This window comes from Hippocampus comes, unplaced genomic scaffold (genome assembly GCF_001891065.2).
Source record: "Hippocampus comes isolate QL1 unplaced genomic scaffold, H_comes_QL1_v1.1 scaffold78, whole genome shotgun sequence".
NCBI lineage: Eukaryota > Metazoa > Chordata > Actinopteri > Syngnathiformes > Syngnathidae > Hippocampus > Hippocampus comes.
Window position 1 is genome coordinate 1,319,215 of NW_017805798.1, and position 13,822 is coordinate 1,333,036.

General features: G+C 44.4%; 2 protein-coding genes across 2 annotated transcripts in view; both read right to left on the reverse strand.

The window, feature by feature from the left end:
- clip1a (CAP-GLY domain containing linker protein 1a) overlaps positions 1-6,984 on the reverse strand; it is a 27,987-nt gene extending 21,003 nt beyond the window's left edge. Inside the window, exons 1-5 of the mRNA XM_019885447.1 lie at positions 6,729-6,984; positions 3,723-4,016; positions 2,710-3,248; positions 1,686-1,810; positions 933-1,149 (exon numbers count right to left, since the gene is read on the reverse strand). Coding sequence (XP_019741006.1) covers positions 933-1,149; positions 1,686-1,810; positions 2,710-3,248; positions 3,723-3,813 — 972 coding nt within the window. The 5' untranslated portion in view covers positions 3,814-4,016; positions 6,729-6,984. The remainder of the gene's footprint in view (positions 1-932; positions 1,150-1,685; positions 1,811-2,709; positions 3,249-3,722; positions 4,017-6,728) is intronic.
- A 1,113-nt stretch (positions 6,985-8,097) lies between these two features.
- Positions 8,098-13,822, reverse strand: part of zcchc8 (zinc finger, CCHC domain containing 8) — a 7,534-nt gene continuing 1,809 nt past the window's right edge. The window contains exons 6-14 of the mRNA XM_019885460.1: positions 13,462-13,565; positions 13,289-13,354; positions 13,125-13,185; positions 12,542-12,672; positions 12,320-12,462; positions 11,476-11,582; positions 10,950-11,036; positions 10,443-10,551; positions 8,098-9,541 (exon numbers count right to left, since the gene is read on the reverse strand). Of these exons, the coding sequence (XP_019741019.1) occupies positions 8,511-9,541; positions 10,443-10,551; positions 10,950-11,036; positions 11,476-11,582; positions 12,320-12,462; positions 12,542-12,672; positions 13,125-13,185; positions 13,289-13,354; positions 13,462-13,565 (1,839 nt within the window). The 3' untranslated portion in view covers positions 8,098-8,510. The remainder of the gene's footprint in view (positions 9,542-10,442; positions 10,552-10,949; positions 11,037-11,475; positions 11,583-12,319; positions 12,463-12,541; positions 12,673-13,124; positions 13,186-13,288; positions 13,355-13,461; positions 13,566-13,822) is intronic.

Genomic DNA, 13,822 nt, shown 5'->3' on the forward strand with positions numbered 1-13,822 from the left:
CCTGTCCCTCCCCCCCGGCGTGGCTGGTGGCTTTGGCCACCTCGGCCTTCTCCATGTCCCTCTCCACCATGAGCTGCTCGATGTGCTGCTGCTTCTCTTTCAGAGCCTCCTGCAGAGCTGTGGTGCCCGAGATCTTGCGGTTGTACCGTGACGACGTCTCTGTCAGCTGTGGGTGGCAGAGATCAACGAATAAAATACCGTAATGCAGTTATACCACGACTTTTAATCATGTAAATGCTCAGTGGGAAGCATTCAAAAACGGAGCGTGCTCCATGTGGCCCACGGGCCGTACTCTGAAAACCACTGATCAGGGGGTTGCATGACAATTTTTTTTTTTTGCAGTTGTTGTTAATGTAATTTAAGTCAAGCCGCGTCAAAATCATTGATATTTTTTCAGTCCACCACGGATTGGTTTCACATCAACACATAGAAAAAAAAAAGTCACCATTACGCAGTCACTGGTAGTGTAGTGGTACACTCGCCAGCTTTGGGTGCAGGCAGCGTGGGATCGATCCCCACTCAGTGACGTGTGAAAGTACAACACCAAAAACTTAGTTGAGGCGGCCCGCTGGTCCAGTGGTTAGCGTGTCGACCTCACAGTGAACACTAAATTGTCCCGAGGTGTGAGTGTGAATGGTTGTTCGTCTGTGTGCCCTGTGGTTGGCTGGCAACTGGATCAGGGTGTCCACCGCCTACTGCCCGAAGACAGCTGGTATAGGCTCCAGCACCCCGCGACCCTTGTGAGGATAAGCGAACCAGAATATGGATGGATGGAAGTCACCATTACACTGAATGCAGTTATAATTAGTGATAGCCCTGCACCTTTTTGTTTTCTACTACTACCACCAAGTGTCACTACACAAGTGTTGCTTTATGACCCATAAGACATTTTTTGTATCATGATTTGTGTATTGTGGTTGAGTGTATCTCACCAGGCCAGTGCGGCTCGGCTTGGCGCTGACAGATGAGGCCACGGAACTCATGGTGCTGATAGAGGAGGCGCTGGGGCTTCGCTTCAGGCCGCCCGGGGTGGCAGCAGCCTTGCGAGCCGCCGCCTTGGCCTTGGCCGGCGTGGTGGAGGGGAAGCCGATGCGCGTGACCTTGTGCACTGGCGCAAATAAGCCATACCTGGGCTGGCACTGGAAGTACCTGCGGAAGTGGCCGGTGAGGGGAAACCTTTGAAATTCAGTCATTTTGGGGATTCAATCTCCTAACTTGCCTCTCAAAAAAAGGCTAACAATCCGCTATTGATGTAACAAGATGGTGGTGAAGCATTAGCTTTCTATGTGGCCGGGCTATGCCCTGAGTCAATGATGCTCCTCCTCTCACTTCAACAGAGTTCCTTGCCGCCACTATGCCACAAAATGGCTCCACAGCATCACTGAGACAGAGTTTTGGCATTAGTACAAAACCCGATTAACGGAGGATAGATTACCCCAGAAAATACACACAATGGTGAATTTGTGAATATGGGGAGGAACACTAATCCATCCACGACTGAAGCTGAATTGCGATGGCTCTCCTTGCCCCCAAATGTGAGTGCATTCCGGCGCCCTTGCCCGGACTTCTTCATAATAAATTAATGCATTTTTAATTCGTCCCATCATCTGAAGCTTGCGACAAGTACTTATTTGAAAGCGTGAAGGTAAGACTGTTTTTGTCACAAGTGCTCATTTGTTTCATACCGTGTGCCTGCCACTGCACCATCGTTCTTCCCCAAGGGCTCGTCCAGCTCCACACCACACCACTCGCCTTTTGCGAAATCCGTATCTCCGATAAAGCGCACCACTCCTGCCTTGGTTCCACCGACCTGAGGAAGGTGCGGAAACCCAAAAACCTTAGTCCGCATTCTTGAAAGCTCAGTCAAAAAGCTCTACAAAGGCTGCAGTAGAGACAACTCTGCACTGATAACATCTGGTAGTAAATAAGTTAATATAGGTAACAGTTTTTCGGGGGTATCCATTATTTCGGGAATTTTGCTCTAGAGTCGTCAGGGACTTGGACCTGAAGCAGCGGCGCCACTGAGGGTTCACTGTAATCTGCTTTGCTTAACTCAAATCCTAAATGACATAATTCCAGCAAAGCGCCAGAAAGGCGTGCCAGTAGTGCCGAGCAGATTGCGGTCAGACTGTCAACACAGGGGGAAAACTCTTTTCGACCTCTCGGCTATTTAAAGCTCTCAGTGGCTTTGAGGTTTAAATGAATAAAACGTGATGAAATCAATTCATTCAAAGAAACCAATTCTCGGGACAAACAGGCTGAATTCATGCAACACATAATTGAGTTTATTTTGACGATCAAACAAATCATGCTCATTTGTATTTTATTTAGAATACATTTAGTAATTAATGCAAAAATATTTCATATTTTTTTGAAAAAAATACGTAACATTGTTTATTTCACCAATACTCATTTTCTTATTTACAACAACTCAACCTTTCACTAAATTAGATTTTTTTTAAAATGAATAAAAACAAACTTATTTTAAAAATATAAAAAATTTTTAATGAATGCAAAAAATATTCCAGGACTCTTGTCCAGGACTCGTCATTTCATTTCATGTGAATGGAGAAGCATGATTTGTGATTATTTTGAGTTACAAGTGCGGTCACAGAACAAATTCAACTTGTATCTCAAGGCACCGCTGGGCAGTGTTTATGTTGACATGCCAAAGCTATTCTTGAGAAAAGAGAGAGGGCCAAACCTTACCAACACCCGGTCGCCCATCTTCAGTTCCCGTTCCCCTTTCTTGACCGAGCCGCTCTCTGACAAGTTGGAAATGGATTCGCTGTTGGTGCGAGCCAGGTTGGAAGACTGAGCGGCCGGCGTCGCGGATGAGGCCGCAGCAGAGGCCTTCTTCGCCGGAGCGGACTTGATGGCGGGAGTGTGGGAGGCCACGCTGGCCACCGACCGGGCGGGCGAGGCGGCGCGAGAGGGCGGCGCCGTCTGCGTGCCGTCCCCCTCACCCTCGGTGCGCGACAGCTTGGATGGGCGGGTGAAGATCCCTCGCAGGGCATCGCACTGAAAGTAGCGCACGCCCGCCACCGAGCCATCGTTCTTCCCGATTGGCTCATCCAGAACGATGCCCGCCCACTGCCCCGGGGCGAACTGGGTCTCTCCCAAAAACTGGACGTAGCCCGGTTTGGTCCCGTTCACCCAGACGCGCTCGCCGATCTCGAAACTGTCCCCGACATCATGGTTGTCATCCGCGCTGGCGGCAGATTTGTCGGCCGCGGCAACTTTACTTCCTGTTGAAAAGCAGGACGATACCTTGAGGATTTGAGGAAGATGAAAAGCTGGAGAGATACAAAGGGCTGAACTTAAGAAAACGTGAAGGGTAAAGGCAACAATGGTGCCGCTAAGTTTGATGGATGGCTCCAGCAGATACCAGGAACAACATTTGACATCTCCGTGCAAGACTGGAAACGGCTAAGATCCTGCACAGAACCCTCAAGGTCCCAGGCCTCTGGTAGAGGAGCTAAGCTTGAAGGAGACACTGCCCCAGTAGGAGAGGAAATAACTTCTACCCTCCAGATGGTGCTACATTTTCTTCATTCGAAGCATACAGCAAAAATTCAGACCTAATTTGACTTATCGGTACATTTTCCCCTTTCAGATACTGCAGCAAAATTCCAAGTGCTTATTTCTTGCAATGGAAGTGCTTGGCTACTGAAACGATAACTCTTGGTGAATGTGGTGTTATCATGTGTAATCCTTCCTACCTGTGCCCGGGTTGGTCTTGGGGATGCCGGTGGCCAGTGGCCGGGCTACCTTACTGGGTACTTTGCTCCCACTGGCCTTGGCTGAGCTCATGTTTCCTCGTACGATGTAGTGGAGGTGCGAGGCCAAAGTCCGTCAGCGGGCGCCGTCCGAATGTAGACCATGTAAACCACTAGGTGAAGGCTCTTGGATGGTGACGTTAAAAAAAAGATATATATTCAAAAATAAGAAAAGAAAAATAGGAAAACGGAGTTGGGCGTGAAAAAAAAAAAAAAAAACTAGTCCAGAAGAGCACCCTGAGGAAAAAACAAAGAGACTTTATGAAGGAAATCAGGTCACTGTTGTGTTTCCATCATTTAAACAGGTTCCTGCAGAAAAAGTGCTGGTGTTGGTCTTTCAAGGGTCATGACAAGAAACAATTTTCCTTTACTCTGAAACATTGATAACCGATTGGTCATGTATTCAATAATGTCAAACGGGCTGATGTTAGTTACATTTTGAAAAGATCTGCAGTTAATATTTCATATGATTAATTACTCGGAGGATATTCTTGGCCCGGGTCAGTGTGTGCGTGGAAGACGAAAACGTTTGCGCTAGTGTCAATATGTCCCTTGAGTCATTCGGGGTGACTTTGTTTTGGGAGGCATTCTGTTCCTGTGAGCACAGCAGAGGCCATGTCACAAGCCTAAAAATACCCGCCGAAAGGCCAGACGATACGCCGGCACAGCTCTCCTGGTGGCATCCGCGACCTTGATTGCGTGGGCAAAACGTGGCCACTCGCGCTTTTTGGCCTGCCAAGTGAAATGCGAATGTCTGGCTGGAAGAAGGAAACTGGATTATGGCAGAAGGCGGGCGGGGGCGGGGGGTGATATTACGAGGGGGATTCACTACCACCAGCAGCGTTAGATCATCCTATTTGTCAGATTAGCAGCCCGCAGAAAGCCTTTTGGAGCAATGTTTGATTTTTTTTTTTTTTTTTATTTATCCATCTTCCCCACTGAGATTGACAACCCGCTCAAATGTCATGAAGCTTGTTTTTTTTTTGTTTTTTTTTGCTGTTCTGGAATGAGGACATGAACACCTGAACTCAAAACATCCATGATTTGACTGGAAAAAAACATAGCGAATATTTATCAACATTTTGGGAAAATATTTTTTGTTTTCAAATGTATTTCACTGACCCATAGTAGATTTTCGTATTTGTAGGCCGGCCCAGTACCTACAACCCGCAAATGGGGCGTCCACTGTACTGTCAAAAGCTAAGAAGTTTAATAGAGCATGAACATCATTCACTTTTTTTTTTAAACTTATGTCTAACGGTTAGTACTCCTAAACATGAACACACACACACACACACACACACACACACACACACACACAAACAATTCCCACACATGCATACAGTCAAAACTCCTACACACACACACACACACACACACACACACACACACACACACACACACAAGATATGTCAGTGGACTGAAAGGCGGCCGTCTTCGACCCAGTTTAACCAGAGCGCTCCAGTTTACACCCGCTATGCCTAGTGAGGAACAGCCTCGGGTCATTGGACCGACAGGAAGAACAAAAACCCACTGCACTTATGACCGCACAATATATATCGACTAGCCCATCGCCTTCTTGGCGAATCCCATACAGAATCTTGGATGTGACCCGTACGAGCCCTGTTGCATTATGTGCCACCACTCAAGTGAAATCATCCACTCAGTCTGAAGACTTTCCCACCGCAATCATGTTAATCTTTTAGCCGCGCACTAAAGTGCAGAGAGGCTGGCAAGGCGGCGGCAGACGGGTGTTGGGAAGCCCCAATACCAGGATTAACGCTTTTGGCGATAACATCCAACTGTACATTTTTCCCCTAACAGTTCTGCCGCACAGTTCAATTAAATGTAGCCTGGAACACAAAGCATTTCAGTCATGCGGTGTGTCAGAACACTGTGGGGAATTATGCAAAAGGAGTACAGTACATACAGTGGATAAGAGACGAAGGTGAATGTAGTCCGGTGGCTATATAGGTAGGTTATCACGTTCCCAAAATTAAAGTGAGTCATAAGAAACACAAGCCCAGTTGTTGAGACTACCTCAAGTTGTGAATAAAAATGTGACAGGACAACTGAATTGATGCTTTAACACGTTGCCGATCACTTCTCTTTATTTGAAGTGAGGCACTGCAGCAGGTTCGTGACAGGGCACGGTGACCTTAAAGAGTCAGTGTCGCAGGATTGGAGCAGTTTTAGAGCACAAGTACAGTACAGCTAAACAGTATTGGGATTGCAACACTTGTATCATTATCTGTGCAGCCTCACTTTTGTACTTGCATGATTTTTTTGGGTCTGGATTCGTTCACAAACTAAATCAAGAACCAATCTCCAATTTCTTTTTAATTACCATTAATTTCCATGGAGTCTACTTTTCGCAAACCTACTCCTTGCCAATTATGAAAAGTGCTGATTCCAAAGTGCGACCAAAATAATGTTGCATTGTAGCTTTATGATGGTAACAAAAACGAGGGGGAAAATGTGTTGAGGGTAAGTTTCGTGTGTGGTGACGTTGACAACTCGAACCGGGAAGCCTTTTGGACACCGCCTGTCTTTGATGTGGCACATCTGACCGAGCTAACGGCTGAAGTTACCCCGAAATTGTTGAATATAAAAATCAAAAAAATCATGAAAACCAGGACCCCACCTCATACCGACCACTGCAGAAGAAAGACGCCGGGGGAGTGTAACTCGAAAGCGGCCAAAAGTGTCCGGCATGTCACTCACAGGGTGGCAGCTCCGGGGGCCGTGGGAGGGCTAACTTGGCACCGTACCAAATAATAACCCCCCTCCACGGGTAATACCGTGTGACTCAGACCGTTTTGAATACTACGCCACGGTTAGTTAGCCCCTACAATCAACGGGCGAGGCCCGAGTGACAGCCGGTAGTTGAAAACCGAGCTACGTTAGCAATTAGCCGACCTGGCGTCTCAAGTAAAGTCGTCGACTTACCTGGGCAACTTCAACCAACATCCACTCGTTTAGGAGCGTCGACTTTTTTTCTTGAAAAAGGCGACTAAAATGACGCGAGCCCTGCCCTGTTTACGAGTGCCGTGGTGGGAGCCCACGTCTTCCCGTGGAAGGAGAAGAGTTCTTCAGCTGCTGCTTCTGCTGCTTCGACCTCTCTCTCACTCAGGCACTGTACCGGCAAAAGCGCGATTTGCTATATAGTAGACTTTGTCCAAGTGGCGTTGCCGTAGGAATGCTTTGATTTCGTCAACACAGCAAAAATAGGTAACCTCACACGCGGAACTTTGAATCGCGCATGCGCTTGGTTACCCAATCTGCTGAAATCATTTGAACGAGATGACCATCAAACATACAACATTTTATGTTTCAGATTTATACGGAGGGAATGGTAATATTTTTGGAGTGTTTTTTTTTTTTTGTGACAAAATACTTTTCAGTCAAATTCTGAATTTTGTCTGTCATAAACGCTTTTCCCCAGTTGATGAAATGTCGTCTGAAGACTCAAACACTTTGTCTCAGAGTTAGATAATTTGATATAACAGTAAAAAAATTACATGTTAGGAATACACTTTGTAGCTATAATAACATTTCTCCTCGATGAAAATTCAACTGGAACACGGAATTAGATGACAAAGTTTGACATAGAACATGGTTATACTGCTTTCGGGTGTGCATTTCAAATGAAGGTTTTCATTTAAAATACGCCACGTTTATCCTTGCAATAATTCACTTTCAATACCTCATAAACCTTGAATACATTTATTGTGCCTTATATTGTATTGCTGTTTACTTTTTTTTGTTATTGTTGCTCATTTTTCTTGTAGCAAATGGATATTTGTACTCTGTTATGTTTGTAAAGGGTCACTTTAAACTTAAATTGAACAACCTTGCCTATTTGACATACATATCTAGATACTGCAGCTCGTTCAGTATTGGCAGCATTAACAGTTTTAATCATCTTTGTAGTAATTTTGTGGGGCATAATCTTCTGTACCATATTTTCCCCACTTGATGACTTCATTGTTCCACTGTGTATATATTGCTTTGGCAATGTTTGTACTCCCTCGTGAGTGATACCAATGAACATTTATATCCCCCTGTTTTGGAAGGTCTCTGCAGCCATGGCTTCCACTGTAAAATGTGATTATAAAAATGTCAGGAAAAGCCTATTAGAACATCTGAACTTTTTGGGGGGTTAACTGGAGACATAGGTGTGCTGACAATTTAACCCAAGCCTGAATATGACATATGTTTCTAATTACAGCCACATCTTCACTTGTCAGGGTGTGCACGCTTGTGCCAAAAACGTATTTTTACTTCCCTTCTTGAAAAGATTTTTCAATTGCGTTAGTAAGTTTTGAGATGATTTATCTTAGTCTTCCTTTATATCACAAAGACCAGGCATTTGCACTAGGGTTGGCTTTCCATCAATTACTGGTGTGAATGTAAAAGGAAATTGTCAATATGTGCCATGTGATTGATTGTCTGCATGAACATTCAGAAATATAAATACATCAGTGACTTCAATAGTGTCACACTGAGGCAAACAAGACATGTTTACTTCAACACTGTTGCGTAGCCCTCCCCAAAAAAGACAAAATCAATTTTAAGTCACAAATGAACATTTTTACAAATTCAACTCATGATAAAATGAAAACAATTTAAAAAATAAACTTTGCATAATGTCCCTTTGTGCCTTGACGATGCTCTACATAAAAACCATGAGTAAAAACATGAGCCAAAAAGGTACTTTTGTTGTTGTTGTCATTCCATTTTTTTCTTGGCTAAATTGCGAGGCGAACTCTTGAGCAAGTCTCTGATGCGGAGGTACGTCCCCGTAGCTTCGGCCACCTCTGTGTACTCAGGGGTGTCCTCGAAAGGCACGATGCCCTCGGCGAAGCGGCTGCGGTGGGGAACGGCCGAAACCCTGGGCGCCACGGCCTTGAGGGAGGCCCCGTTTACATCCTGGGATTCTGGATTGGGGCTCTGAGGACTGTCTTTTACGTATTTGCTTGCGCCAGGACTTTGGGGGCTGTCCTCTTGTGATTTAAGTGCAGGACTTTCATTCTGGGATTTTTTGGGACTGTCCATATGGGATTTAAGTGCACAAGGACTGTGGGGGCTGTCGTCTCCATATTTGGTTGGAGGAACATTATCTTTTGTGAATTTAATCGCAGGAGGACTTTGGGGACTGTCTTCCTCATATTTTGCTGGAGGAACATTATCTTTTGTGAATTTCATCGCAGGAGGACTTTGGGGGCTGTCTTCCTCATATTTTGCTGGAGGAACGTTATCTTTTGTGAATTTCATCACAGCAGGACTCGGGGTGCCGCCATCTTGGTGTCCAGCAGGGCTTGGTGTGCCATTCTGAGGACAAACTTGTCGAGGGAACATTTCATTCTCATTCTGACAGCCACCCGCTTCTTTGAGACTTTCCATTTCTGAGTCACCTCGCACTGGTGTGGACTTGCTGGGCGACGCGATCGGCGGGGTCCCGACCGCCGGCATCTCAGGCTCACTACTGGAGTCCGCGTTCTGGAGTGCCGCCCAGATCAGCCTCTGCTGCTCCTCCAGCTCCTCCAGGGTGAGCTCGTCCTCCCTCCCCTCCGTGGCCTCGTCCACGACCACCCAGTGGGCCCCCCGCGTCGCCATGGAGCCTTTGGTTGGCGTTGGGGGTGGCGTGCTTTTGGGCAGAGGCGGCGGCGTGGGCGTGTCGGGCGGTGTGCCGTGCGGTAGTGGTGGCGGCGAGCTGAAGCAGTCACCGTGGCGAGGGGTGTGGTGAAGGGTCCCAGGATCTAGTGGGCGGGAATGTCAAACTTTTTATTACAGTGGACCCACGCCATTTACGGGGGAATAATTGAGTCCCGACTCCGAATAGGGGAAAAATGGCAAATAATTGATGCTCATCACTGCCATGAAGAAAAAATTGCATTTCTGGGAAAAATGCAAACGAGAGGGGAATTGAGTAAACTAAGTCAACAAAACGATTCACAAATGAATGAAACTTCTCGCAAAAAACACGGGAGGTTCTTTTACAAAAAAGTTCTATAGGTAAAGTGTATAGATGTTTATTATTTTCATTGTTCTTGCTCATTTTTTCAAATTAATAGAATTAATTGTTTAACTGATTGTAAAAAAAATATTTCAAATTGATTAGGATTTATTTTTTTAACAATGAATAAATTAGGTACATTTGTTAAAAAAAACAGTTGTCACCCATTAGCATTTCGTACATTTTTTTTAGTGGGGGCGAGGGGGGCTACCATCTTTCATTGTTGTATTGTATTGTATTGCTCATTGAAAAACTATTGTCTAAAATAAAAGTTACAATTTGGTGCCATCTTGTGGCATCTTTGTCGTCAAGGAAGGAACTATGTTGAAATGAGTCGAGGCGCTTCTTTTAGACGGGCCAAAGCTCCGTCTAATGCAAAAGCAGTCCCTTGGACCTATCTTTTGGACTCAATCTGCAATTACACCCCTTTTTTTGGGGCGTAGTGTCAATTACTTGCAAGCTGGGCTGTTCCTGATTACAAATCTTGGTGGGTCCCATGTGCCACAAATTTAGAGTCAACCTTCCTTCAAGTAAACCCATTCTGAAACTCACTCCACCGAATTCCGCCCAGATGAGTATTTTTGTGCTCCATAACAGCCAAAGACGGATACGATCGAGCAATCGCCCAGACGATTTTGGTTTACCTGATTCGATATCCATATCGGAGTTGCTATCATGGCAGGACCTTGGCCTCTTCCGGAGGTGTTGTGACGAATCCGACTCGTTGGGCCTCTTGCGGCTCGGGCTGTCTGGCTGTTGACACACGTCATTTACACAAAAAAAAAGAAGAAAGTGAAGAAAATCAGGAACAAAAAGCACACACATGTATTAGATACTGTACATATTCTTTTCCCCTGTGTCTCTGTGCAGCCCAGTACCAAATGCCGGGTTGGTGGTTGGGGACACCTAGCTTAAAGTGCTATCACACCGACACAGACGCCATTAACCTGTCTATGTTGTTTCCCATTATATGTTAGCATTAAGCTAGCGGACTAAAAGGCGAAGCTTAGTTACTTTTACTTTTGTATAAATGAGTAGAGGCTCTTCATAGGATGAAACACCAAATCGGAAGTTGTGAGCTATATATTTGGACAGGACACATGGCGACCCATGAGGCGATTAGTGTCACACCAGAGTAGCGTTAGTTTTACCGAAGCAAAGTGAGTGGACAGGTAAGCGGCGAAGTTGTGCTTCAAGTGGTTGCTCTGCATGGGAACTGAACTGTAGCGCATGAATTCCTGCACAGAAGAACAAACGACAAACACTTTAGTTTTTTTTTTTTTTTTTTTTTTAAAAGAAAGAGAGTTTAATCTTGAAAAAATAAATGGAACCCCCATTCCCCACACCGTCCAATAGGTAGGACGTTTAGGAAGTTTCACCTAAAAATGGCAATGACATGTCACAACTACATAATGTAACCAGTTCAATAATAATTACCGGGAAACCAAATTTGATTTCTTTCAGATTAAGTAATTCCTTTTTAAGGCAAATGACCATAAAACACCAGAATGGTTAACGCCAGACTTTAGTTTTAGTACTTTTAAAATTCAAATTATTTGCAGCATAATTTCATAAGAATCAAATTACAATTCATCAACAAACTGACGCAATAAAGCCTTGCATTAATTATTTCACGGTATTTCACAAAGAGGGATTTGTTGCGTGGTAGTAACTTACGTCTTTGACTTTGTGTGGTGGGGGCACATTGAATCCTGGGAAATCCACCAGTTTAGAAACATCGTAAGAGACGTTTTGTGTGCTGGTCATACTGCTGACATTTGACACTACACAACAAATAAAACAACACAGTGTGAGATTGTCTTTCACATAAATATGATTTGAATAGATTTTTTCCCCCACTTCTCTCATATAAAATGCAAATAACAATGACATTAACAAAAACAAGTTAGCGATTTATTCTATTTTCCTCCTGATACCAAAGAAGCTTTGAAACAATTTTTTTTCCCCTCAGCAACAACTTTGGGAGGGGGAAAAACAAATTTCCAATACAAATTTAGTTGGAAGAATGTTTTTCAGGCATAGGTATTTTTATTTTACTATGATTAACATTTGGCAAGGTGACCTCAACAAAACATTTTCAGCTTGGATGCGCAAACCTTGAGTCAAGTTTTCCACAAATGGATAAATACCTGCTTTTGCAGCATCCAATCTTTTTTAAACCAGCATGACAAGTAAACGAATTAATCAATAAAATTGATGAATGGCCCTACAGTACGCTTCAATTCTATTTGAGACGGCATTACTTGTTGCCTAAAAAGACGACACAAATTCTTGATTGCACCTCCCCAACCCCCCAAAATAAGCTGTTGAATATATTGAAATAAATGAGTATTTTGTTATATCTATGTAATTGAAGTTGTATTTTTACAGCTTGTAAACACATGACTCGGGTAAAACATTTTGCGGTCAAATCCCTGCTTTTGTCATGTATAATCCGAAAAAAAAAAAGTGCAGCCAGATAAAGTGGAATGGATCACAAAAAGAGAGCAAGCAGTCCTACCGCTTCCGTCGTAGAGAGTTAAACCCGAGTTCTCCATTTCGGCTTCCTTGAGCCAACCCGGCGGGTAGCCCAGCTGCCTCATGCGATAGATGAGCGGCGGCAAGGTGTTGCCGTCCAATCCTAGCGCGGACAAAAGCTCCTTGCTGCACACAAGGCCACGTATACGGCTTTACAAACGGAGCTTAACTCAAACGGGAAGTGCGCGTGACAAGCGGCGCGTGCCTCAAGACTCCCGGCTTGTATTTGGAGAAACGCTCCTCCACCTCGTCTGCGTGGTAGCGATGGTTCCCGAGCCCAGTCTGGCTCTGGGTGAACTCCTTTCTTCTTTCGTTGATGGCTGCCATGTCTTTAGGCTAACGACACACAAGCAAGCTCATTGTGTCATGGCGACGACACATGATCATTCTGAATCATTTTAAAACCCTAACCCGTGTTTGAAACCACAATTTCAAACAATTAACCAGGCTTGAAAGTACTTCGCAACCCTAACCCACTTTTGAAGCTCTAAACTTCACTTGAAATTCTCTGAACCAAGGCGGGAAACGTTACTTAGAAATCCGAACCAGGTTTGAAATCCTATTTTGAAACTACCCATTTCTGTAGAAGATTTAATCGGCTGATAATATCTTTTAAAAATCAGCCATTTCTATTTCTTGTTTTATTTTTATTTTTTTTTACCCTCAAACACATTCAAACAGCCCAGTAAATGTCTGTTTAGTTTTCTGGTTTCTAGTATTCGCTTAATTTTACAACAAAGTAGGGCCAGACTAATTTTTTTTTAAGGTGGATGCGGATTCTGACTCACCTTGGGGCAGTCTCTCATTTGATGAGCACTTGAACCGCAGTTAAAACACATCGATTTGGGCCTGCAATGGACAGAAATGATCAAATATCGGCAATTAAAATAAACTGAAGTGAGTTCGATGGCAGATTTTTTAAGTGATCCTCAATAGGTTTTTCCCAGCACACCTTTTGTCCTTCACTTCTATTTCTTGTCCATCTGTGCCGACAACCAGGTTGAAGACCTGCTGGTAGCTTTGCGCCACTTAAGGAAATGACAATGCGGAAAGAATAGACAAGCAACAATAGAGTGAGCGTTTAAAGGCTCCAAACTGGTCCGGGGTCAGCCGCATCTAAGATACGTTGGCACTTCCCATCCGTCGGTGTGCTGAGGGTTGTCGTTGAACAGCGGCTGGCCCAGCTTGTCCACGCTGAAGCTGCTGAAGTACAACGCGCTACCCACCACCTGTTTCTCACACACACACGCACGCACACGCACACTGTGTTTAATACAGGAGTAGAGTTGCAACCATTCGACAACTAATGGATTATCAAATTTATCAATAACTATTTGTGAGGATTGCTTAGTCGTTTAGTGATCTAAAATTGTCGAAATCGTCAGAATTTCAGCCTCTCAACAGGAAATATTTACAGATTTCTCAAGTTCTCCATGAAAGCAGAATGATCAAACCGGGCAACAATATATATATATATATATATATA